Here is a 27,274-nt window from a genome sequence, read left to right as displayed (position 1 = left end):
ACTAATAAAATTGGGTCAAACTGTTCAACGTCCAAAGTTCAACTTTATCAGAAATACAGTTAATGGCTTCCGTTCCTTCTTCTTGGACTCTGCTCAAAGCCAGTTCACTGCAGCTTCATATTTATCAGACATATTAAATCTCTGGCAGGAAGCAAGTGAGCATATTTCTCAAACTGTCAAACTTCCATCAGTTATTGTAAACTATGGGCTGAAAAAACACAAGTGCAAACTCTTAGATATGTGGAATTTTTATTTTAGTACATTTTATATGAAAATAGTGTCGTAGACTTATACAACAGTTTTTGCTGTACAGACATAGAATGAAATTCCTACATAAAACATGTAAAATTCAAGCAGCTGAAGACGAGAAGGAGCGTCATGTAGGTGAGGAGGCACAGCGTCAGTAAGGTTGGCTGCACATGCCCGTACGGAGGAATGTGATGAAAAATATTTGGTTATACTGAAAGAACGTGGATGTTAATAAGCTAATTGTTCTAACGACACTTTGAGCCACCACATCAGCAGCACACCTTCATTTCAAACTCCAGGAGCAACTTAACAAACATGAACACAACACCTGCTTGTATCACTACGATTCAAAGCTCATGAACCACAGCAGCAGCTTTAAAGAGGCTCCTGATGAGTTCACCAGCCTCCAGTCAGCACCTCCTCCACCTCTACAGAACCCATTCTGTGGGGAACCCTGGTGCTTTGTGCTTGCCACACTGTGGAAGTGATTGATTGTTCCACACGTCTGGAGGAGGTTCACAAGGAAGGGAAATAATGACAAAAGAGTTAAGAGATTCTTTTTTTGTCCTTTAAAACATTAACAAGTATGTACAAAAATAGCAACTGCCACCATGTTACAAACCAATAAACCCCTTGAATTAACTTGTGACACTACATAGAAAAAATTCCACAACTCTTCTTGCAGAGAACAGCTTAAGCTCATCAGCACAAAGAAAAAGAAAACAGAATGCAGAAGACAAACCTGTATTTACAGACTGTGCGAGGAAAAGCCTGGCTCTTCTTATTTGTAAAATTGGCATGAATGTTGTCACCATTCGTTCCCTAATATGTACTAGTATGTTGTTTGTTACATGGTCTACAGATGCAGTAAGAAACAAAAAGCTTAGACATCATACCCTCGCTGCCACTTAAAGAAGAAACCTCGTGGTACCATAAACGCTGCAGCAGTACTCGCGTCGCCTCGTTGAAACGATAATATTTCAAAAGCAGGTTTAAAGGTCGAGTGTCACAAAATGTAGAGTGACTGTAGTGGATCTAAATAGTGCCCAAAAGTTCAGTGATGCTACTCCATGCCCATGAAAATCAATGTTACACACACACACACACTCACACACGCGCACTCACACACACTTTTATAATGTGCAGTTAAAGTGGAATCCTGCAAAAACTGATTTTTAGGTTTTTAACCTACAAAGAAGCTGCTTCACTTGACATTTCCCAAAACTGAGAGTCGAATGACGTTTCATCAGTGTTTAGTACATCTTTGAGAAGGTTTCTAAGTGTAAAAAAAACTGATCTTATTCCCAGACACGTCTGTCTAACAGCTGTGCATTAGATTATGTACAGTTTTGTGTCACTGACTCAAAGCTAACGTCACAAAATGCAAACTGAATTTAGAAAAGTATACTTGAGCAGGAAAAAGAACCTAAAAAGTCATTTTTGGTGGATTTCCTCCCCGTTGTGTCACACAGTCATATCAGTGCTTTACTACGAGTCAGTTAAAAACATTCCCTTTATAAACATTACTTACATACTTAAATACACAGCATCCACTGAACTGCTCGTCTGTCTTCTGCTTATTCCCGGTGGACAGAAACTCACCCGCTCTGCTGTCTCTCATTTGAACCTCAGTGTCCTTTGACTGATTACTCTCAGCTCCACGTCCTGCCTTGACTGAGAGCGACAGCCTGCGACGCTATGCTTCAAAACACTTTGTTAATGCGCCATTTCTGTCCTGTCATGTCAAACTCTCGTCGCCGTCTGCCTTCGGGGTTGGGTTGGACGATGGAATCCACAAGCTGTCAAATGCTTGCTGCTTTTTTTCTTTTTGTAATTCAAAAAGTATGTTTTGTAGCATAACGTGGCCGCATGGCACGTTTGTTTCCTGCCTTCCTTGAGAGGTTAAAGGTCGGGGAAGCGGCTGGGGTCTTCCTTATAGTCGTTGGGAATGGTAAAAATGGACTGATCAAACTCATCGTAGCGAAACTCCTGAAACGTCACGGTGGCTGTGATCGTTGGAAAGACGGGGATGTCTGCGGGGAAACGGGCAGAATTAGACATGGTATCTGTGGAAAAGGCGGGATTTAAAACTCTACACCTGTCGGAGGAAGATCTCTTTCTCTTTTTGAAATGAACATGAAAACATCAAATGAAAAATCCCTTTCGACTAACACGTTGTCTGTCTGTCTGTCACAGTGAATGACATCTGCTTACCGAGTTTGACAGGAAAGCCTGGGGGGAGCTTCATCTGAACAAACTCCCTGAGTTTATTAAAGTGCTTGAAGGGCGCGATCACTTCCAGAACATTCAGTAACCTGGAGGAAAACAACAGCAACAAATGGTTCCACACTGACTTCTGACCACCTGCCACATGCCAGGAGAAAAGAGCAGGACGGACGTTTGGCTGCGTGCCAACTTAAAGAGGAGACTCACGATTCGATGCCCAGAGGGAAGTCTTGACTCATGGCTATCGTGGCTTTGAAGTTTTTCTTGCTCTCTTTGCAGACCAGCTCTCTTCCTAGATGAGGTGCTCTGAGGGGGAGAGAGAATCACGAAGTGTACACTTAGGTCCTGCTTTCTGTCGCTCATGTTCCTTCTTCTAAACAGTTACTGAACACAGAGGAAACAACTGGCCTTGAAAAGGACAATTAAACATTTTGTGACACTGAAGGGTTTATGGAAAATATAAACAGTGTGATACTGAATGTGACGTGTGTGAGAGGACACTGTAGTCTACGCTGTGTGGGAACTGAATCTGCCTTCTGTCAATGAATTACAGGAACGTTACGTCCCCGTAACAATCATGCTTTCTCAGCAGAAGTCTAAAAATGCAGCCGTCGTGTTTTGACACCTACTTTCCATTGTCAGCAGTGATGTATTCTTCCCAGGAGATGGTGTTGGGTGAAGGAGGGGTCAGAGATTGCCTCCTCGCCGGCTGACAAGCAGAGAGAGAAGACAAACAGGTTAGATCACAGACTAAACTACCGCAGGGTTAAACAGACAAAACCACAGGAAGACAAGTGTCACTGACAGCAGACCAAACCAAACAAGAAGTAAATCATTTAACACGAAGCTTCTGATCACAGGTCAGCAGGAAACCTTTACGGTCTCAATCATTCAACAGTTTTCTCTGTGCTCCATTATGTTTATTTTGCCTTTTTTTGTTATTCCCTCAGAGCAATGACACAGCAAACGCCACTAGAGAGCGCCGGTGCATCACTAAAGCATCACATCACAGAAACCCATTAGGCCTCCTGAGCCTCACACAAGCATCCTAACTGGATTACTGTAATTCAGTGTACTAGTACACATGTGCAGAGACAAATACTATTTCACAGAGTGAGCTCAGAAAGCTGCTACAACAAAGACTTAGAGTGAACGTCTCAGGGGACAAACAAACAATACAAAGAGCCAGCTGCTGCTCTACCAAACACATAAAAGCACTCATAATCTAATAATGTGCAGAATCAGCATCACACACCATCATGTCATCATGGACAAACTTATGTATGTCTATAAACCTCCTTTAGATTCACCTGTTGTGCTGCGGGGGTCAGACTAATACCAGAATCAGCTTTTCTGATCCCTTTTATCATCCAGTGTGGCAGCGTCAGCATTAAAGAAAAGTAAGTGTTTTGGAAAGAGGAGTTTACCCCTCATGTCAAATAAGTCGATCTTTGTGAGGAAGATGATCTCGACTCGGCCGCCTGGAGTAAACTGTAAGAGTTTATTTTAAGATGGGACAGTCTGTTCCTGCTAACCCTGAATTAGAACTGGGATGCGTTCCAGCCTGTTTCTCCTAAAATCGACTTTCTCCTAATACAAACTCGCTGTTCTTGCAGACGCTTGGGTTAAAAAAAAAAAAGGATATAGATCAGCTGACCTCTCTTTGATAAGCTGTGATTAAATAATGCAACTGGGGCAGAATAATGAGGAGAAACATTGTGGATGATGAGACCCCTGATTGTGCCAAGAGTCAGCTGTTTGTGGTTGCAGACGGCGTCCGCGCTTCCCTTCATTCCCACTGACACCGCAGCCATCACAGAGATGTTTGGGTGTTTTCGCTGTGGGCCGTGGCCTCGTTAGGCGCTCGCTCTCTCACACGGTGTGTATCCGCTCTGCAGTGTTGTGATGAGGACAGAGTACACACAGCCGGCCCTGATCTGCTGGTATGCCGGTCCTGCCCCTCCATCGTTCCATGGCACCAGGGGTTTTAGTCTTCCCCCATGTGATCAATAGTGTCCAGCCCTGTTTGGAAGCCCCCCCAGGCTTCCCCGTGTCCACAGGCGCGGGGCTGAACCGCTCTCCCACCCATGGTAAACACAACTACGTCACAGCGGCTGCTTATTTTCACTCTCGCCCCCTTCCATGTCTCATTTTCCCGAGAAACTATTTCCACGTCGACGCCCACTCAAAGCACAGCTTTTTCTCTTTGAGCACGAGTGGGCCAATAAGTGGAAACAGATGGACACACAGAGGACAGCGCGATGAGACAAAGACCAGCCCAGAACAGAAGGGGGAGTCCACAAACACGAGCGAGCAGTTAAAAGGCATCCATTGAGTGTTGAGAGGCATTGTCTTCACTGTGTGACTGGCTTTATGCTCAGTGTTTAGACAAGGGCTTGCTAAGCAAACTCTGGAACATACTGTAGTGAAGGGATGACCGCGGGAGAGTCGTCCCTGCGAACAAGGTGCAGCTTTGTAGCTTTCACCACTAGGTGGCAGTGCTGGGACTCAAATGCATGCATCACGAATGATAGAGGGCAGGACGTGTGTCACAAACAACAGTGATGGGGGCAGCTTTTCATTCTGTTTTCACGTCATGAAACAAATCAAACAACAGCGGGGAGTCACAGAGGAATTTTCCAATAAAGCATGCGAAGTTGACGGACAGAGTCTGGCAGGAAGTCCATGCTGTTTCTACAGGATTTATCTTTGTACAGATACAGCAGTGACTGTGAGGTTTATTTTGTTTGAGACTCATGTCCTACCCCAAGGTTCCAGCGGGACAGGACAGTTTCGGGACTGGACTGGCGGTTACGCTGCAGGTGTAAGTAAACAGGATGTTTATGGACAGAGCAGTGCTCCAACTGGTTCTCATTTCAGCTGAAAAGTTCCTGGCAGTGAGTCACAAATGAACGTTAAATGTGTACAGCTGCGCTCAATTAGCCCTCCTTTCTTCTGTGTGTTAAAGTGAGAAAAACATGTCTCTGTTTGAAGACAAAGACCCAGGACGTCTGTGACAATCGGTCACAGTGATTGGCCTGATAGAAGATTCACTCTGTAACTAAATCACTGAATATCTACATCAACGCTGTGGAACTTGTATCTCAACAGACAGAAACACTCAGCAGATCATCGACAGTCTCCTCATCCTCCTCTGCACGTCTCACTTTCTGTTACCTATTAATTATCATCTTACACCAGACACATGCAAGAGTTAATACAAAGACCAAAAAATTTCCTTTTTTAAGACACTGGGATTCAGTGTCTTATTGTTTCCTCTGTGCGTTAAAGTTTAAAACATGTTAACTTCCTCTGGCTCCACAGTTACTGCAGCATTCTGGTCCAAACTGTCTGATGACACAGCAGCACTACTAGCATCAATCTATGATAGTGATGTGACACTCCATGGGCTACATAACTGCAATTATCACATCATGGGTGACGATGAAGAGGAGAGGAACGGCCTTCCTGAAGTGACAATCAGCCACATTCGATGCCGACTCACCTCAAAGTTCTGCTCGATGAGGTTCCCTCCTTTGCTCAGGCTCTCCATGATGGCTTTGTTCCTCAAGATGTCCTCCTCGCTCAGATGCTCCCGTCTCTTCCTGGACTCGAGCACCAGGCCGTTCACAGAGTAGAAATCAGCCAGAAAGTTTCCCACGCGCTCCTGAAGACGGAGATAAGAGCCCCCCCCAGCTGAGTCACCAATTTCCTTTTTTAAACACATGTCAAAAAGACAAACGGACAGCCTGCCTCTTGTTTTTAAATGGGGGTCTATCACTTGTGCTTCCTTCCTGGTGTTATTACTGAGGCTGCTCTGATTTATTCATCTTTCCTGCCTGGTGTGGGAGATGCAGTGCAGGAAATATGATCAGGAGAGTGGAGTCTACAGCAGTGAATAGCAAAGCTGTTCACAGGGTGAGATAACGAAGAGATTGAGAGAAACAACTCGAGGATCAAATCTATTTTCCCACAAAGATGGAAAGAAAACGGTTAAAAGGAGCAAAAACAAGGGTTTAGTTCAGTCTGGGTCTGTGAGACTACAGCTTATTTATCTGCAATGCTTTACTTTGCCAGCAGTATTGCTTTCAGTAAGATAAACGTAAAAAAGCAGGAGAACAAGGATTCATATCTTTCTCTTTCTGTGTTTTCCATCAGAGAGCACATCCAGACCCTAAAATATACTTTCAGTCTGTGGTCCACGCTGTTTTTCAGGTCAGACAAACTGTAAAGGGGTCAGCAGTCTGGACTCCTTCTGACCAGCTGAAACCATCAGAAAGCAAAAGCTGTTATGCTACACACAAAGTATATTCTGATATTCTACATCTGTGTACCGACTCCTCCTCCTCCTGCTGCATTGTTTGCACCAATTTCCTGCCTTCCCCTCAGAGTTGATCAAATTCCCAACTCTCTGTCTGGGTCAAGACACTGACAAATTCCACAACCAGGTGAAACCCCGTGAGCCACAGCTGGTGTTGGAAAAGCTGTGCTGATGGGAAAATAATGCCGCGATGACAACAACTAGAACAAAACTCCAACTGCAACACCAACCGTCTTGTCCTCTCTGAACAGCCAGCCGGTCTGCGCCCTGGAGAAGGTGATGGATTTGGTGGAGAGCGTGGCCGAGTAGACGTCGCTGCTCATCAGAATGTCCACTTCCTCCTCCGTCTCCATCTCTGACTCCTGGACATACAGGGCAGTGTTAGGAAGCTACAGAGGCGTCTAGTTTAAGCAACATTTCAGCTTGCACATAATAAATAATCAACTCACAACCAAAACGTGTTTCAGCCTCATTACTGATGAAGCTGTGAGGAGATCATAACTCACAGCATTTTGTTCTTTTCAACCAAACGTTCAGTTGTGTGTATGTGGTAGAGTTTAATCAATTAAACAATGAATCCATTTACAGATCTGCAGCTATTGGTTGATAATCAGTGAATCCTTTGGGTTCTATTTAAAGCAAATATAAACATTTGCCTGTTGCAGCTTCTCAAACGTAAGTACTCGCTGCCTTTCTTTGACTAAAATCTGATATGAAGCCAGTTTTTCTCTATTTTCTGTCATTTTGTACAAAACAAAAAAAACAAACAAATCATAAAAATGATAAGCAGGTTAATTCATGATGAATTGTCAGTTGTGACCCTAAATGGGTGTTGCAGTAAACACTGTCATCTTCAGGGGGGGCAGATGAGGCTTCAGTCTCAGTCTTGCGTGAGTGTGTGTGTCTTACACACCTCGTGGTGTATCCGCTGGTAGACCTTCTGTTCATTGTCCAGCACGACGAAAGACTCAGAGGGGATGGCATTGCCGTTGAAGATGAAACTGAGGTCGCCACGCTGACACTTCATGTCTGTGAAGTCTATCAGGGTAGTGTCCAATCTACACACACGCAGAGATGAGGTTCAGTGTGGGAACTTAAGACAGATAAAAAGAGAAGAGAGCAAACAGGGAGAAGGATACACAGGATGACAGCAGAAGAGCTGAACTGAGGTTAACTTTGGCCACATGCACGACACAGTAAACACCCTGTCCAGACTGTAAGCAAGAGAAAAAACTGTGATGGATGTCACACCTTTGCTCTGAAAGTTTAAAGACAATGTGTATGGTAATCATTGCCATGGGAGACCAACAGCACATTTCAAGAATCTTTTCTTCTTTTTCACTTCGTCAAAATGGGAAGTCCTAGAATGAGGCATGACAGCAAAGAGAGCAGCTGATGTGCTTGTGAAGAGCAGGCACAAAGCGGTAGGTGCTGTGGGTAAGTATGACGGGCCTGACACACTGTAGCACTAGAATGTAAATGAACCTGCCGTGACAGTTTTTTTCTTTCACTCTCTCGGTCTCTCCCCCTCTTTTCCTGCCTGCAACTCCAGGATAATAAGAGGGCATTTTGAATACCAAATGAAGTAGCCAGGAGCAGTTTCACAGAATAATGACAAGCTCCGCATCAAGGATATCTCTTACAGGAACAGCACACAGAGACACAAACACACTCTTTTACTGAGTTCATTCTTCAGATTGCTTTAGTTGATATCTTACGATGCCCTAATATAGAAGCATCTGTGTACGTGCTGGATAAAGGCTGGCGTCTGACATATAACCCAGAGACAAAACTCTGTGTGCTGATGTGTGTGCATATGCCCGAGCTCTGAGGGCTGAACCTCAAGGCTGTTGCGCACTCCCTGCTTTTTGCCCGCAAGGCCATGAAACACAGCAACGTGGATTCCCGCTGTCGATTCACTGTTGTGACATGTCAGCATGCGTCAACAGTGTGACGGATTTCTCCCGACGCCTTTTGCAAGTGAGCTGAAGGCAGCGCACGACACGCTGCTGTTACTTTCCTCCTGTGAAGCTCTGGTTTAAACTGAAACACAGAAGTAAAAGATCTGCACACAGAGGCGCTGCCGTTCTGCTTCCTCATACTGCCAGTCACTGATTTCACACTCTAGTTAACCAAACTAGGCTGAGAGGAGATAATGGGAGGTAGAAAGAGAGGAGACGTAGGAGAGGTTATGTGCCGCACTAGATGACAGGTAAATTAGTGAGTAACTAAGTGCCTCGATAAATAAAGGTCTTCCGGAGGAAATGCAGTTTAGTTTGATGTGGCTTCCACAAGGTTGCGTCACACATTTCACTTAAATGCATCACATTTGGTGACAGGACTTGCCTGATGTTGAGGCCCTGCTTGTAGATCTTACACGCGTCTGAAGGCAGGATTCTGGAGAGCAAAGGCACTGCAACATGAAAAGATACAGTAAGGATCTATGAAGCAACGTCTAAATTTAGAAAAGCTCACTCAATAATGAAAACCATCATCCTCTTTAATGCCTCAGGAACATATAGCTCTGTATACCAGAAGGCCACATAACGTGTAGCTCTGTAGTTTAATATTTAATAACGCACAGTCCTCGCCAGCTTTAGTGACTGGAAGTGAGAAACTTCCCTCGCTGTTCTATTGTTGCACAAAACTTGAGATATTTCAACTGTCCAAAACAGCTCTCTGAAGGACTGCGCTGAGGAAAAAGCTGTTAGAAAATCAAGAGGCCACTCCAACCCAGCAGAGCGCCACATGTAGACTAAACAGGCCTGAAGGGCACAAAGCCAGAAATCCGTCTGAAGGGCTCAGATCCAGGAGACTGTTGGTTTAAACCAGATTCTTCTCTGCAAAAATCTTCAGCTCTCTAACCTACAAATACATTTTTTAGATGACTGTTAACACATTAACACATTCAATTGTACACAGTCTCCATTTGCAAATGCACTGTTATGCAACCAGTTTACACTTAATTACAACCATGCATCCATTACATAATCCTGGCCACCTTGTCAATAATTCACAAAGATACAGCGAGTACACAGAATGCAGTCCTGGCTCACACTCTGGGGCCAGACTTGTGCAGAGTCAGCAAATGCTGCAACACCGGTAGACACATCTAGTCATCTCTATTCTGCAGCAGTTTACGGGATGAAAATATGTGCAAATTCAGAGCAACTGGAGGACAAATCTCTAACAGACATCTTGAGAGAGACGTTGACAGTTCATGTGCAGCAGGAGGAGTCATTTTCAGGCAGTAGCCACTCCAACAAAGTCCCTTATGGCACAGATAAACAGCCACGAAGCTGACTCTCTAACACTGACAGGTTCCATTTTCCTTACTTAGGACACTTGGTTCATATCCAGAGTGCATAATGTCTATGAAACAATGAGGTTTTCTGTCAGCCTCACTACTGGAAGACAGCAGCAGGTGTTGCTGGACTCACCCCAGCTTTGGAAGTCCCAGTGAAGCTCCAAGTAAAAGTCTCCGAGCTGCAAAAGACAACAAAGACACTTCAATCACAAGTAAAACTATGTGAGTGGAAAGATGGAAACACAGGGATATTTATGATGAAAAAATGCTATAATTTGTGTGCATGCAACAGTGAAAAATGAATGAAATGAAATGAAAAAAAGAAAACCTTTCAGTTCACATTGACCAGAGTAAACATGAGCCTTTATGTCCATTTCTAACATATCACGCCTGACCGACACAACTCAATAAAGCCTAATCATCCTCTGAGGGGTGAACTGATCTCGTCACCAGTGCTGGTGGTCTCAATCTGGCATCCAGTGATGATGTCAGGCTGGCGGGAGATCATCATTTCCCAAAGCTATATAATCTCTGAGAGACGATGATGCAGAAAATTCTCATGTCTGGCGTCTCTGCCTCATCATCCAGGAAAGGATCACATCCTGTCATGTCAAACACGGGCTGGGCTGAGCATCAAGCTACTTGTACGGGCGTCAAAAACTGCTGCTGGAACGCCACTGAAAACAACCTGTGCTACAGCGACCTCTTTAAATTGGGCTAAAACACACAGGGTTTTCAATAGTTGGCCTCTTTTTGTCTTGTATTAGCCCATCTGCTTACTTGCTCCCGGGCTCTCCTGTGGGGGTGGCGTTGCTGCACAGCTGACCTTGAAGCTAGAATCGCCAGATGATTACGCCTACAAGTTTGGCCCCTCATAACTCTATGTTAGGCAGCCACAACAGTACAGAGAGGCTCCTTGTTTAGTTGCTCTGAAATGCATATACATCAGTCTGCACATGACTTAATGTTTACAGTGTGTGTGTATGGGTGACATCATGTCGGGCAGAGAGCCGCAGTTAAACCCTGAAGGATAATTGTGGCTCTGAACAGCAGGTCTGTTAGCAGTTACACATTTACAGAGGGTGGTTTTGGAAAGTGTGCACATTTTGAGGGTGTCCTCACAACTTTAAAGGGCTGTTTGAAGGTTAGGACCTGCTTTTAAGGGTTAGGTTAGAGAACGAGAAGTGGGTAGATGAGAAACTGCATCAAGACGTCACGAGCAGAGCAGAAACCTGCTTACTTCTTTCAGTGCTTTCAGCAGCTTGGGCCTCTTGTCCTCCACGCTCTCCCTGGACTGTTGCTTCAGCTTCCTCAGCAGCGCTGTGACTGAAAGACACAGAGGAGCAAAGAGAGGAGGAGAGAGGAGGAGCAGTCAGACCAAACGCATCAACAATGATGGAGCTTTTTCCACACATGAAAATATTTCCGAGGAATGTCATTTGTTCCCCGGCTGTGAATTTTTATGAATAACCTTTTGCTTTGCTGAATCTGATGCCACCGCTTAACGTGCTCCAAGAAGAAGAAGATGTATTCACTATATTAATATAACTAACTTCACCACATTGCTTGTTTTGGCAAACCACCACATGGCATGAAAGCCAGCTTCTCCCTAATCTTGATTAGTTGGCAGAGGAAGAAAAAGCTTTTTTTGATATACTGGGCTTCTTCTGAAACATGTAACCTTTCTTACTTTGAGAAATCTGCTCACAAGGATGGAAGGTGATGGATAAGCAAACACTGCTGCACTGTCCATCATCCACCGAAAACTAAAAAAGGTTCCCATCACAAAGACTAAAGGCAGTACTTCAGGTGTCAAAATTAATACTGCATTCATGTAGCACTGGACAGGAAAGTGATTGTTCATAAGTACATAACGTGTATATGAATGCACTGTTAGTCACCACCATTGTCTTAGGCACAGACTCAATATGCAAATCCTGTCAACAGTGAGACATGCTGAAGGCAAAGATCATGCGGTTTGCACTAACGATAGCTTTTGGTTCAGAGGTACGTCGACTTCCTGGGGCCAGATGGGACACTCCCAGCAGCACTGCGCCAATCCCTGCACACCGCCTGCAGGGATCAAAACATTCCAGGAAGTTCAAAGGGGACAGATATGGAGCTGCCTGCTAATGAGCGGTGCCTTTAACCTCTCTAATGACCTGGGGGAGACACAAACTCACAGGAGACTTTTAACCATGACAGGCCAGATTAACAAGCATTCAGAGCTCTTTAGCCCATTGGCTGCACGAGATTTGCTTGTTCAAATACACCATGGTCTGTACGAGTTCAAAAAGAAAACAAGCTTAAGGAAAAAAGATCGACACCTGACAAGCGAGCATTTCTTTGAACATTACATGCTGTTTAGAAGAGGAGTGGGAGCATCAGTGCTTTGATGAAGCCGGGCGGGGGTGAGGTGATGACATGATTACACCACTTATAAACTAATGGAAACAGTAACAACGGTTTGGCTTGTGACTGAAGGCCTACATTTTCATGGGACTAAAAGCCATAGTGGACATACGGCAGAATCATTAGCCTAACTCGCTCGTGTGCTCCATGTGGTGAATCAACATACAACATGTGGCTCTTACTGTCTTAGTGGTGCTCTCTATGAGGCAACACAGAGGGGGCGGAGGGCTCAATGGTTCAACAAAGCAAAATGAGCACACAGGCATGCACGCACACATGCACAGACACACGTGCCAAATGACAGACACATGTACAGGACGAGGGTGTCTTTGTGGCCCGGCTGCCTAATGAGTGTGGACAAGCTCTGGATGGGGCTCCTCCTGATCCTCACCGCCTCTCAGCAGGATGAGGAAGGGACTACAATCTCACCATCTGCCCACAGACCACCCAGCCAACACAGGCCAAGAAACCAAAGCTGTAATACTAACCTAAACTGACTCTCCACGCAGCCGCTAATTCACCCAGACACTGATTAGGGCACTTTCCTGGCATTAATAAGGTGAGTGACCTCAGTAATTTCACCTCTGCACATTAATGAAAAGAGACAGAGTCAGGACAAGTCTGCATTTACATCACCACAAACTGCCACTATTTAACAATTAGGCCTTGGATCTAACTGGACAAGTGCTACTGGCAGGTCTCCAAGAATCTGAGAACAGTCAATATTGACATAGGTAGGCTGTGGAGTCACTGCGTGATAGAGCAGAGCAGACAGGCGGCAGCAAACAGGCTGAGTGTAGCCTCAAATACTGACACTTACTGAGACATGGTCAATTAATTTTGCATCTAAAGACATCTAAAAAGACTCAAAATGGCCACTTTAGCTGAACACAAGGAGGATGGAGAGCTCTTAACGTTTGATTAAAAAATTACAAGTCGCTTTCAAAAAGTATGCATAAATGTAAGGGGAGGGGAAACAGTTAGGCTTTAGCATGGAGGATCTGGCCTGTTCAGACATCACCATTTTGCTTTAATATTTTGTTTAGATATAATGTCAGGTGTTACTGTAGAGAACTCCAGCATAGGCTATGCACCAACATACAGTTCACAAGCTGGTTGCAAAACATCAAAATCAAAAACTCCTTCTGCTACAGACCAAACATTGACGGAAAGCCTCTTTTGACACTTTACAAAACCCAAGGATCATTGCATTTGATAAACACGCTGAACATGTCAATCAGACACATTGACATCAAAACAGGATAATAACAATATGATAATAAGATATCTTTATCACTTGTCCTTATAAATTCATCATCTAACATGCTTTAAACTGAGAAAAGGCAAGAAACAATGTAAGCAAGCAGCAGTTCCCCGTCTACTAAACACCAAAGAGACTGTGGAAGTCTTTAAACAAGCTGCTGAAGCTGACATTACAGCTGTGCGAGTGGAAAAGCAACTGAGGACAGAAATAGCTCTTATTCAACAAAACACATGACAAAATCTATTTCTGAGCCGCATCTTGCCTCCTTGTTCAAATGGAAAGCCATAAGTGACAAAACTCAGGTGACAAAGACATCATATCACAACAGATGAGGCTTGACATCAATGGAAATTAGTCACAAACATTAGCTCAAAATAGCACGGTGAGAACGCAGAGCTGGGAATTTTGTAATTGATCTCATTGAAGAAAACGTTTGATTAAGACAGATACAGGTTTATCAGGTTTTCAGTGATTTCCAGGCCAGGACTTTGCCCTACTGAAAATCAGCAAGCTCTTTGACCTCCACTTCTGTCACAGACTCCTGACTGACGCTGACTCAGCTCATACTGAATAACTGCTGGGCAGACTGTGCCTGTAAAGGACTAAATGTTTATTTCGCTGAATAGGGAAAACAGTCACAGTTTCCTTCAGCACCTTTTTCCTTTTATGTCACCCTGGCAGCCAGATAAATTTTTATGTACAGAAAGCCAAGTGTGACTGTTTTACAGCGTGCAGACTCAGCCATTTGGAGCCGAACTGTCACAACAGAGGCCCTGCCCTCAGCTTTGGAAAGTTAAACAACAGGTACAGAGTTTCTGCTTCAGTGCATCAGAAGCTGCAGTCCTCTCTTGTTGGCTGATCAGCAGACTGACCCACTGTACCTGTTTGCCAGCAGATCAAGTCTGTACCTGTCTAGTGACCTCCTGTATCAGTAGACAGACACAGGCCCGGCCACTAGGCTCTGGCCGACTAACTCGTCTCCCTGGCCCGGATCCATGCAATCCTGGTGAAACAGAGTGTAATTCCATAAAGGTCTTTATGGACCTTAAGTCTCAGTTTGGTGGTGTACAGACCCAAAACTGCAATGACAATGAAAAGAGTAACTTCTGCTTTTTGAAAAGACAGCGTTTGGGGGACAGTCAGCCCTGCAATGAACAATGAACTTCCATGGTCACACTTTAAAGTTTTCACTGTTGTCAGATTTTCTGTAGTTCCCAGAATGGCTCTGAATAATATTCACAAACAGCCACAAAGTTCCTGCATTAAACCTGTAAGGGCAATGGTCAATGAAGACCACGGCACCTGCAAAGTTTTTCTAGAGGGAAAAAGCAAGAGCTGTAGTCTTCGCTCAAGACACAGGACGTCATGGAGCTGCGTGACACCATGGTCTGTACGAGCTAGACGAGGGCTAGACCTGTACACGGCAAAGAAAAATGCTGTTGTGGAGTTTCCTAGAGGCTTCAGTCAATATAAGTACTTGTAAACCTGGTAAGGTAAGTGGCATTAGGGAGTTAATTAGAGGATGCAGTCAATGGAAACACTCTAAGCTGCTTCCTTGTATGATTGCTCAGTGTTGGTGCCAAGTGGCTGCACTAATTCCTAACCCTTTCATTCTAATGGGCACTTAAGATGTTTGTTTTTTATTCTTTCCTTCCTCCTTTTTCACTCTTTTTGCCTTTTTTGTCATTTTAAATAGAGGGTTTGTGAAGCTTTGTAAGAGTAAATTTCAAGCATTTTTAAGGTACCTAAACCTAAAGGCTCTCAAAGCTTTTGTCATCACACCTCAATTGTAACTATAAAAGCAATTGTGAAAAAAAGCTAACAGAACTCCTTTACACCTGCATCAATCAATGTATATTTGATGCTTGCTGATTTTTTTAATACATATATTATTGTATAGATGAAACACCAGGTTATTTTGAAAATCAAGCATTTTTCGAGGAATATACATTCTTAACCTTGAAAACATGAAGTTTAAAAATATAGTATTCCAGTACCTGTGATGTGCAGTATTAGTTGACAACATTGGCCCATCAACATCTCAGCCTGGCTGAAGTTTTGTGGCATTATCATGGTGTTATAACTCAGTGTGACATGTTCGTGCAAAGTATTTCACAACTGCCACAAGCTCCACCACACAAAACAAAACCTCAGGCCTTCCTGTTCCCATGACCAGCATGTCAAGAGCTTTAAACAGATAGTGGACACAATGCTACTATCGAGTACTTTGACAAAAGTCCAAAGCACGTTCTGGGTAATGGTCATTACAGGTCAAGTAATTCAATATTCAGAAGTGAAAAATTAAACTGTCAGGGTACAAAGGGTACCTATAAAAACCAACACTGGTTTCACTTACATCAGATGTTTTTGTGCAACCCCATGGCCCAGATATTAAAAACATTTTTAATCAGAGTTTGAACCCCTATGAACTGTGGGTAGAAAATGGTTGAGGCAGGGGCTTGATTGTAATCAGCCTACAAGGAGAGAGAGAAACATCCAATGAATTGCCTTTCATCAAAGCACAAAAGCCAGAGGGCCTTGAGGAATGTCCCCTCTCTCCCAGGGACAAAGGAGGCAGGCCGGAGTCGTGGCCGCGCTTGGAGGCAGCAGCGTGGAAGAATGTTCAGGAGCAACTGTGGATTTGCATCTGTGATCATGCCTTCTCTCTCTCCGCCATCTCTGTTTTCACATGGGAAAAGCCAAACTGAAACCCTGCTGAAGCCACACTGATTTAAATAAACTCACTAACATCACCTCTGTGTGTAGCAGTGGTGGCAGAGTCTCAAAGGTCTGTTCCAGAGTATTACCTAGCAGTGCCTCTGTCCAGACAAGCATTTTAGCATCGTATCAGAAATAATCTCCACAGACTAAAAGACCTGAAAATACATATCACATGACCGTCCACATACACTGGGCATGCGCATGCTGATGTTCGGTGTTCGGCTCCTGCACATGTAACTAGTAGTAGCACAATAAAATGCAGAACTGAACTGCATAACAGCTGCTAACATAAACAGCAATGCCTGTAATTCTTTATCCATGTTGAATTAAAGGCTGGTAGTTATGGCTCATAGATATGTACGTAAATGTAGCAAAAGTCTGAAATGGAAAACATATTAGTGTGGATGTAGTGACACTAACAGCCATACTTACTCATTTGTCGGTCTCCATAGCTAATGGCCTCTGCAAGGGGGCTCCATCCCTGAGCATTCTTCACCTTCACTGGTGCATTATGGGCCAGCAGCAGGTGGGCACACTCTGTGAGAGCAACAGGAAGACAGTTAAACAGGTACTTCAATTCTAACAGCTTTATTTAAATAAGTTAAACTAACATCCCCAAAAAAGATACGCAACATATATGCAAACAAAAGACCAGTTATCCACAACGCATGAACACAAACTGTTAAGGCATGGAGGAAAGAAAATGATGTCTGTCCCTGAATCAAATAGACAAATAAAAGACCAAGAAAGGAATTCTACCTCCACGCCAACACTGAGCCCAGCTCAGACTTTGTGTTTACCAGTCTTAAAGAGAGTAACTAACCAAACATAAAGTCTTTACTTTGTCCTTCTGTGCTGCCTGTTCCTGCATAAATGCTGCTGCATGCTTCTGTTCAGTCTGATCACAATTTTTTCACACTTATCTGACCATGCTCTAAACATGTGATTCAGACTGAAGTTTCCTGGAGCATAAAGTCAATGATATAAAAATAATGCTGAGTTTTATGGAGGGACAGATTGTGTGTAGGATTGAGATGTTAGCTGACCCAATAACCAAAGAGCCATATGGGGCTGACAGTTACACAAGACTCATCTCACATTAGAGTCTATACTGCTATAAAATAAGGAAGGATTCTCAGGAAGAAAATGTCAAACTTCGCACAAAGACAAGTCCCCTGGAACTGTGTGGCGTAACCCTCTGAGCTGTACTTGTATTCCAGCAATGGGAAAACAGCCAAAGAGCCTCATCTCTTTTCTATGGTAACATCAGCAGTAAGTGCACAAAATCCCTTTTCCTCTCTGGGCAGCCTGTCAGCAAACCACAGCTAGCCAGAAATGAAGGCCGTTGTTCCGGCTCAGCTGCCACTTTTTTCGTGACATCATTCATTGTAATGTTGGCGGACAGGAGCAGTCACAGCCCTGTGAGCAGCAAATCACTCGAATGCAAAGCAGAGGCTAACTGCTAACAGTCTACTGCTCAGTGGATATGTAGGGCTTTCACTTGATGAGGCAGGAACTTGAGCTTTATTACAGCTGTTTGATGAGCCTTTTCAATGAGCGTTTAGGCCGACTAAAGCTGCACAGAAGCTCTCAATACAGCCTCTTTCATTGCAAACCTTTGAGTCAGTGCTATTAGTCATGTGAACAAACTCAAACTGGTTACTGACCTCATGTTCAGACTTGTTTCTCTACTAAACATCCGTATGAAAGCTATTAAAACCTGCCTTAAGTGGTGTACTCATAGAACAAACCTGGTGCCCAGAGCCAGAAGTACCAACTTATGCCTTTTGAAAAGACAGCATAACACATAGCAACACGGTCACATAGTCCAACATACCACATCACCCCTCTAATCTACAGACTCACCATGTTTTATTAATGAGGAAGAGGCCAGGGTCTCATACATTCTTTATGACCGAGAGGAATACATTTTGAAACTCTTCCCAATTAAACATATCATCCACACAATAAAGAAGAACATGGCTGTCCCAAGAGAATAGTTGCAGGGAGGAATAAAAAGGTGTCACAACACACCCAAAGTAGTTCACAAAAACAATTATATGCAACAGCACTGCTCTACTGTGCAGCTTGTTTCAAGGTGGAACCATGGCAGAGAAAATCAAAATGAACAAGACAGGCCAATGGGAAGTCATTGTGCTCACGCTGGCAGAGCAGGTTCAAAGACCTGGCTCATGGCTAGTCTAAATTTATTTTCTCAACAAAATCTGCTGGACACTATCTGCATGTTAAGTGCTGAATACTGTCCAAATGATGACCAGTTCAGAAAGACTGACTAATATAGGCCATATTGCGTGCTTTGGTTAAATAAAGAAGCTGTGTTGGCACCGGAAAGGATGGCTGTAACTGCAGAGTGCCTATCACAACGCCTTACATCAGCGAACAAAACGGCAAACGTCTGTGTTTATGCATTAGTCTGATCAGTGGCCAGGCTCCGGGACGAAGCAGCTGATAACAAAGGTTGATGTCGAGAAAATACGGGCGGTCAAGTGCTTGAGTGCTTGCTTTCTGACGTAAGCCGTGCATTCCCGCGGGTCTCTGACCTATATATCACCCTGCTAAATCCAATGATTGTGTAATAATAAAGACAACATTTAGCTGATATACATTATATAACCATGGAGAGACCAGCCAGGCCATGTGTCCTGAGCTGCGAACCTGCTTGCTTCTGGTCCGCCTTCAAGGAGTAGACTGTGGATTAACTGACATTGAGAAGAAGATTTGAATGATTTGAGTCGCCACAGGTCACAAGGTTTCTATAGCTTCTGTCTTCTATGTTTTAACATGTGTTAAACATCTTTCTTGGATTTTTAGCTTGGTATTTTTGCTTGAAAAACAAATAACTGATTATTAAAAGAGTTGCCGATCACAGTGCCGTGGTGGCGCCAACCAGGAACCACAACATCCTGGTTGAAGTCCAGATGGCGACCTGTGTTGCATGTCATTCTCCATCTCTATCCCTTTATTCCCTGTCTTTTCTCTGCTGCAAGCTATTTTCTGTCTATCAACTAATTGACTTGCTATTTCAGCTTTATATCACACCATATAGTTATATTAGAATAGAACACAAATGCAGTTCTTTGGAGTTGGAGTTTTCTTACTTTTCTCTCTGTAAGAAGCTGAGAAAGATTAATCAAACACCTGCAGGTCATTCATTTGAACCAAATCGAAAAGAGCTGCCTGGAGACATTAACATTTAGCCTATAACCCATTAGCCATTTCGTGCTGTCCGATTCGATCCAGAACGCGGTCCTGAAAGTATTGATACAAGAAGGTCTCCCCGTGGGTCTCTGGCTTCATTACATGTGCAGCAGCTGCACAGGGGTCCTGCTCGAGTCACAGCTCTAACAGAGGAATGAGGGAGGCAGAGCAGGATGGAGCAAATAAAGTGCAAATCTAATGCTTCACTACGTGCATTGGTTATAGATGGGGTGCTTGTAAAGAGGCTCTGTGGGCTGTTAAAACCCGCACCATCACCACTCATTCTGATCCAGGCTGAGTACATCTATAAAATGGCTTTTTGCTCACTTCCTCGCCATCGATCACATACTCAGCATTGATCAGGAGTTAACGAAACGCATTGTCACAGCCTCTGAGGCGGATGCTCTTTCACATGACCTGCTTTACTTTGCAGATTGACCCAAATGAATGTTGGGTTTTTTCTCTAGATGACATCAATGTTAATGTACATGCTGAGACTCTAACCTTCCGAGAGGAAGACTACGCCTGCCAGACTGGCACAACAGCTCCAAACTCTCACTCGGTCTGTATCTTGTTTCTCTGAAACCAATTTGAAATATCTTGCGATTTTATCTTCGTGCCCATGGGAAGAGATATCACAAGCACTACACAAAAGGAAAACATTTTGTCCTTTGAGAGGACACCACAGGAAACAGGCTTGAGGAGAAAACTGTCTTAATCTCATTCTCTGACCACAGAATCTTCTTATAATGGAGTGTGAAATAGTGTACTCCCAAGTTTCAATTTCCAGGGAGTTTCATTTGTTCCAGACACACTGTCAATCATGAGGCGGACAGTGAAGTGAAGATTATTTACTGAACAGAATAATCCATTCACATCATTGATTTTGAGGAGTCGTATTTACTCATTGGGTTTATCCACTTTTCTCAACTTGACATGTCTTCTTCTACCTGTTACTGTTTTACTACTTTTCTAGGGCTGAAAAGATTATCTGATTCATTGGTTTGATGATTTACAGAAAATTGTTGAAGTAATTTTAAACCAAAATGGCAAACATTCTCTGATCACAGCTTATCCAATAAAAAGAGTTACTGCTTTTGCTTATTTTACATCATTTTAAGCAGAATGTATTTGAAAACTATGATGAAAATAGTTTTTAGTTGCAGAAGCTGTATGCATTTCCCCCAAAGACCTTTGGCAATCCTGAGAGGAAAAAAAGAGCCCTGTAATAGCAGCAGAGACGGCATAATATATTTTTCCATTAAGAGCAAATTAAGTGTGGATAAAGAATTATGCTGTGATGTGCTGAGCCCAGTTGGTATAATTATAAGAGAGTTGGTGTCCTGTTTCTTTCTGAGCATGTGGTAATTTAGCCTTGCACCTATAGTTATGTGAATATGCATATAACAACACTCCTTTCTCAGCATCTCATTTGTTACTAAAGGCAGAACCACAGATCTAGACTCTATTTTTGACTTTTAGTCTCTTCTTCTACTGGGTATTTATCACCTGTATAGCAATAAAATCTCAAATTTAAGAGCCTATAGACATGCATCACTGTCAGTCTGGTAAATAATAAACAAACACACACACAGTCATGCACAAAGACAGCCTTGTCCTCTCCATCCCCACAGACCAGCCACACCCAGACTATGATCTCATGCTGTAGCCTTCAGCCTGTCTGGCCTGAGCATCCCTGGAGGACAGGCTAGCAGCTCAGGCAAGAGATAGGCAACCTCATTAGCACAATCAATTCCACTGCATCCCATCCACCACTACACTTTGGCACTCCGCTAGCTGAATTACCAATAGCCAGTGGCAGGGCCTTCGTTCCAGCGACAGGAATTGAACTTTGCGAATGTGCAATCAATTGAAACCCACGCTCCAAATGACAGACACTAAACAAATGGGAACGCGCCGCATGAGCAACCCGATGCTTGATCGGTTCACTGTGAGCATGCTGCTAAAAGGGGATTAATTTTTCAATAGCATGGTCTGAAGTCTTCTTATGAAATCTAATGTAAGTATCGACTCACAAAGGGGCAGTGCATTAATATTTTACACACATGCTTTCAGTGCAGTCAGTGCAATTCAGCTAAAAACAAAATCACACAAAGGTTTGAGCGAAGCCTTGATACATCATGACATATTCAACACTGACTCCAAATTGTTGTTTCTTTGTTCAGTTACATAAATACACAACTTGTGATACTTTTTGATTTTCCCAAATGACTCAAACTCAGCTAAAAACTATAACAACTGAGTAACCTCTTCAGCACAGGAGACACCAGCAGAAAACTAATGGAGGCACTCTAAGCAAATATTATGGAAGCTGAAAATGACATCTTTTATCCAACTAATTATCCCCTTTGCCAGCTTAAAACTATTAGTCTTTGAGGCGGCAGTGGAACATCAATCAGAACAAGAGACTTTAGCCACTGAGAGGATCTTATTTCTTGCAGTGTCATCATTACCTAATCCCCGCTGATTAAACATGTTCTAGCATTCTGTATTAAACAGAAGAGAAGAGGTGTCCATGAGAAAGGAAGAAAATTGTTTTCTCGCTCAATCTGGGTTTTCACCAGGCAAAAATCCATAAACACAACCTCTTTATTCATGCATGAGCATCTTGCCATCTGGGATTTGTGTCGTGATCTGTGACAAATGTCTGGTGGAGCTTAGCCACACAAATGCACACATGAAGACAGGGAAATAAAGTGCAACACACACAAACAAACAAACAAAAACAAAAGACACGCAGACTCACAGAGGGACTCATTTGGAAAGCCACAGAGACATTCAGAGAGACGAAAATAAACCACATGGACGAGCATGTTTAAAGATTGCTCACCTTTGTGGCCCATCATGACAGCAAGATGCAGCGGTGTGTTTCCTGTAGGAAGGGGAAAAAACACAATTTGTCAGCTGCCTTTGATAAACACAGAAAGAGACAAGAGTCGGTGACAAGCACCGTGCCTCCAGGACTGTCACACTCAGGGTGAATTAAATGTTTAAATTGGGTGGCAGAATGCACTAAATTCCAAATGATATGGTAACTATATGCCTATTGTGTGTTCTCCTGCCATGACAAGCAATATTATTAGTCTATTAACCTACTGCACCCTGGAAATAAGCTGCATTTAACTGACAGGGACATGGCTTGTTAAAAGACATAAAGTAAACACTAAAAGGTAAAATAACATTGGGGTCAGGTGAGGAGAGGAAGTTTTCTTCCCAGCATGTGAAATGTGCCTCATAAGCATTGGAAAATCCCTCAAGAGGAAGCCAAACTGCTCAGTCAGCTTCTTCGGGCTTCTCTTCCAGGAGAGTCCAGTGGGCAAGCATCCAGAGTAAAGAGGGCCTGCCCTGTCGAAGCCCTGATGTGGATGAAACTACAAGCTGGGGAGCAGCTATCAGTCGCACTGGGTGTTGCCATAAACTGTATAGGCAGGGCAATGGCACAACTGAAGACTGGGAACAAAAAGATGTTGTAGGTCTGTACTGTGGTGACAGACACCAACAACCACAACTACAGCTCAAGAGTCTTTGGGTAATACACTAAACCCCTACTGTGCTTCTTCCCCACAAGCCAGGTGATGGTGGTGAGAAGGTGGCAAACACTGCTAAAGTCCTGTTAACTTGCAAGGCAGCTGGATTCACAAGATCACCAGAGAATCTAGAGATCACACGAGAATCCAGCCCTGATTTGCTACATAGCCTTCCCCGAATATATGGCAGAGACGCTAAGGGATAACTCCTGCGGTGGAGACAGTGTGCCAAAGCTCTACTGGTGGACACATTTCTACATCATACCATCCCACACTATATGGTGGTATCTCAGATAACACAGAGCATCACAGTTTTTCCCTGCAGAGGTTTCGAGGTATCCGTCTCCAAGATTGCCACTGAACCATTTCAATGGAGGTGAATTGAATTTGTGTTACTCAAACATTAAAAACTTAGCAGCAAAATGTGTCCATGTGAGAAACCATGCATTTTTTAACAAACTAATCTCCCCAAAAACTGCCTGATTAATCAACTGATCAATATACATGTGATTTATGTTAGACCAATGAGAAGAACTGAATTAAAAATAAAGCTTGTTAATCATAATGTAAACTGACATTATGTGACAGTCTGCCCTCAACCTGTACCGCTGGACTATAAACTAATGTGTGAGTAAACACAAAAACTGCTGACACTGAGCCACACTGACCCTCAGCAAGGCAGGCGAAAACCTTTGAAAAATACAGGCTCAAGTTCCAAAACAACCCCGGAGGCAAATGGCCTGTCTGACACTTTCCTGCATTACACCGTGTCAGAGCTTTGATTTGAAGACAAACCACATTCCAGTGCTGACACTAAGCATAAGGGCAGGACATCTTTTGTTTGAGCATGTAAACCGGAACAAACCAATTTTGTCCTTTTGCCATCTCAGGGAGTGTTTCTTTGAAAATGGTGGTGTTACCTGAGTTGACTTTGCCCTGCAGAAGAGCAGCTATCAGGGCCTCTAACTCTCGCCAACATTCCCTAAATACCCGGACACATTCAAATATGTCTTATCTGACAAGATTTTTACGACCAAATCTGACTGACTATGAATTTCAAAACCCTCTTTTTTCATTCCGATAACTTGAAGGCACTGGACATGAGATGCCAGTGGAATCAAAGTATCCCTCCTTGTTTTGGGGACCAGATATCCAGGCCTGAGGGATGGAGAAGCCTCGCCTTCTTCCTCTGCTGCTGGAGACTGATGGCCTGTTGGCTAACTAAAACTAAGCTGCAGTGGACCTTGAAATTGGTCGATCGTGATGGGTTTTTGGGATCGTGCCTTCAGGGCTAAGAGATAAGCAGCTGGTAGACTCACCATGGACGTCTTTCTGGGCGATATTCTGCGTCCGTATGAGCGAAGACAGGCGCCGGACATCTCCTTTAAACACACATTCATGAACCGGAAAGTCCTGCCCGGTTCGGATAATGGGGTTTTTGTTATTGTCATCGATGACATCCGATGTTGACAGTGTGTTGGTGTTCGCATTAATCTGCGACTGCTGGTTCTGCTGCTGCTGCTGCTGCTGCTGTGTGGATGAAGACTTGATTAACTTGTGATTGCTGAAGATTTTACTCGCTCTGCTCTTGTTGTTCGTCTTGGAGGCGGTGAACGTCCCGGTGGCAGCCTCCTCGTCCGGCTCCAGTAAATCCTCGTCTTTGCTCGGCCTCTGATCCTTACGAAGGGAGCGGATCTTCTCTCCGGTCATTTTCTAAACAGTTGACGCTAGTGGAGCAGAGGGTGTCGTCGCTGACGATGACCCTCCGGGCGAACTGATGCTATTCGCCAGTTGGAAGTCTTCACGCAAACAGTGTAAATTGCACAACATGAAAACACTTATTCCTTCTCCGAACAGGCAAAACGACCAGTTGATAGAAGACGAAGACGTAGAATCTTCCGTTTAACGGTTTACTGTGAAAACAAGCAGTTCGCTCTCCTCTTACCGTCCAAAACTGCCGTTGGTTGCTGCACAACATAAGCGGCTCCAGTTGACTAGTACGGAAGATTCGGCTGATGTCTTCCGCCTGGTAGTATCGCGAGAGTTCAGGAAGGGTTACTAACGGTCATCTAACACTCATTGAATACAAGTAAAAGCATATTTACTCAGGTTAATTTGAGGTACTGCGGTTGCTATTTTACAGCTATAGCAACCATAGTTACGTTTCTGGTCATTATTTTACATATTACTTGGTCATTTATATAAGATAAGATAAAATATAACTTTACTGACTTCACACCAGGGAAATTAAGATGTTAGAGACAGCAAAAATAAGGAGGAAAGGATATGTAGAAAAATAACAGACAATAAAAAGGGATACAAAATTAAATCAACTATATCAATGTACATTATATCAGTATAAAAATAATCACACACTCTGTGTGTTTGTGTGTGTGTGTGTGTGTGTGTGTGTGTGTGTGTGTGTGTGTGTGTGTGTGTGTGTGTGTGTGTGTGTGTGTGTGATGTTATATTATTCCACCCAAGCGCATAAAAAACTGATTAAATTTGCTCCACCTCAACCAGTAACTACATTAAAATGCTGCTTCAAGAACACTCTGAAACACAGTAACACTCTGAAAGGGGCCACTGTGCATAATGAGGACATTCACTTACATACACTTCTTTACTTTTACTTAAGTACAATTTTGAATGCAGGACCTTTACTTGTAATGAGGTGTATTCACATTTTACATTTTATTTAAGTAAAGGATCTGAATACTTCTTCCACCACTGTGTACCTTTGCTTATCCGAACAACATGTCCAGACACAGATCACATACCAGGTCATACCAGGTGAGGTCTGATTGCACCTAAGAACAGTACTTGAGTAAGTGTACTTTCCACCACTGTTAGCAGTATACTTTATTGTACGGTACCATACTACTAATACTACAATTACCTCAACCACAACTAACAATCCTGTGTATTTGAATATTCTCTCAGGCATTCACTTTTAATAACAGAACATAAAATAAAGATGGATGGATAATCATTCCAGTCCTCTAGGTGACTTCAGGGTCTCCTCAAACAAAACAAGCAAACATTATAGTCTCATAACCTCTTGCAGTTTATGAATTTCTTCTTCCTAAAAGCTTAAATATAATAAAGCTCTCCATGCCAAGTCCACAGCGATGTGTGAAATAATCTTTGTTTCCACAACAGACCGCACGATAATTAGATATACTGAACAGAATTTCCAGAAGAGTTCTCATTTGATTATAAATTTACGACATTCATATTATAAACCCATCTGCTGTTAATTTGCTCATGTATCCAGTGCTGCATGTCCTTCACTTGCATTTCTTAGATCCTGCAGGCAAGCATCTGTATATGAGTGTATGTAAGTATGACTATAACGCAGTTCTTGATTTACTCCTGCTTCTCATTATATTTTAATGCATGCATACTCAATCTAGTACCTTGTACAATACACAGTGTTATTTACTTAGTGCATTACTGTGGCACTATCATTGCAGAGTGTATATTCAGTAGCTACATATTAGAGTTATAGTAGATTTTTATGTCTCTATAAATTTTATTTATGTTGATTGATTTGTTATTTGTGGCTTTTGTATTTGATTTCTTACCAAGCTCACTGGAGGTTCTAATTTCATTTATTTTGTGAGATGTGATTTGGCTTCGCTATCTGTTTTTCTGTATCTATCCATCTTGGTTGTATTTTTCATCACACTGCCAGTGGTGGAAAGTAATTATGTACTGTCATGTAATGTATTTGAGATGTGCATACTCTACTTGAGTCTTTTCTTTTCATGCTACTTTCTGCTTCTACTCACCACATCTCAGACAGAAGTTTTACTTTTTACTTCTCGACAGTCATCTGACAGCTACTTTATGAATCAAGACTTTTGCAAAGAACACGTACAAGCAGCTTATAAAATATGGTGTTTTGTTTTAAATCAAACTACCCAACAGTTTTTAAAAGTACAGCTGAAATGATTGGTTAATGAATTAATCAATTGACAGAGAATTCATTGAAAACTATTTTG

At 43.1% G+C, this 27,274-nt stretch overlaps 1 protein-coding gene across 1 annotated transcript; it reads right to left on the bottom strand.

Annotated features, from left to right (window-relative positions):
• Positions 1-803: 803 nt before the first annotated feature.
• On the bottom strand, positions 804-25,275 carry ankrd13c (ankyrin repeat domain 13C). The gene is made up of 13 exons (XM_070961071.1): positions 24,587-25,275; positions 22,571-22,612; positions 16,933-17,037; positions 11,344-11,429; positions 10,237-10,282; positions 9,143-9,209; positions 7,710-7,854; positions 7,027-7,158; positions 5,981-6,142; positions 3,105-3,184; positions 2,683-2,781; positions 2,464-2,564; positions 804-2,282 (listed from the first exon to the last, which is right to left on the bottom strand). The coding sequence occupies exons 1-13, from the start codon at positions 24,975-24,977 to the stop codon at positions 2,152-2,154; spliced, it is 1,587 nt and encodes a 528-aa protein (XP_070817172.1). The 5' UTR covers positions 24,978-25,275; the 3' UTR covers positions 804-2,151.
• Between the last annotated feature and the right edge of the window lie 1,999 nt (positions 25,276-27,274).

The sequence above is a fragment of the Chaetodon trifascialis genome, chromosome 4 (assembly GCF_039877785.1).
Source record: "Chaetodon trifascialis isolate fChaTrf1 chromosome 4, fChaTrf1.hap1, whole genome shotgun sequence".
In the NCBI taxonomy this organism is placed as follows: Eukaryota; Metazoa; Chordata; class Actinopteri; order Chaetodontiformes; family Chaetodontidae; genus Chaetodon; species Chaetodon trifascialis.
The sequence above is the reverse complement of the archived record's forward strand: the minus strand, read 5'-3'. Positions and strand labels throughout refer to the sequence as shown.

Coding starts and splice junctions, on each gene's coding strand:
- ankrd13c (XM_070961071.1), bottom strand. CDS start 24,977: ATGACCGGAGAGAAGATCCGCTCCCTTCGTAAGGATCAGAGGCCGAGC. Junction 7,855..9,142: donor AAGCAGGGCCTCAACATCAG/GCAAGTCCTGTC, acceptor GCGTGTGTGTAG/ATTGGACACTACCCTGATAG. Junction 2,283..2,463: donor AGGCTTTCCTGTCAAACTCG/GTAAGCAGATGT, acceptor GTTTCCCCGCAG/ACATCCCCGTCTTTCCAACG.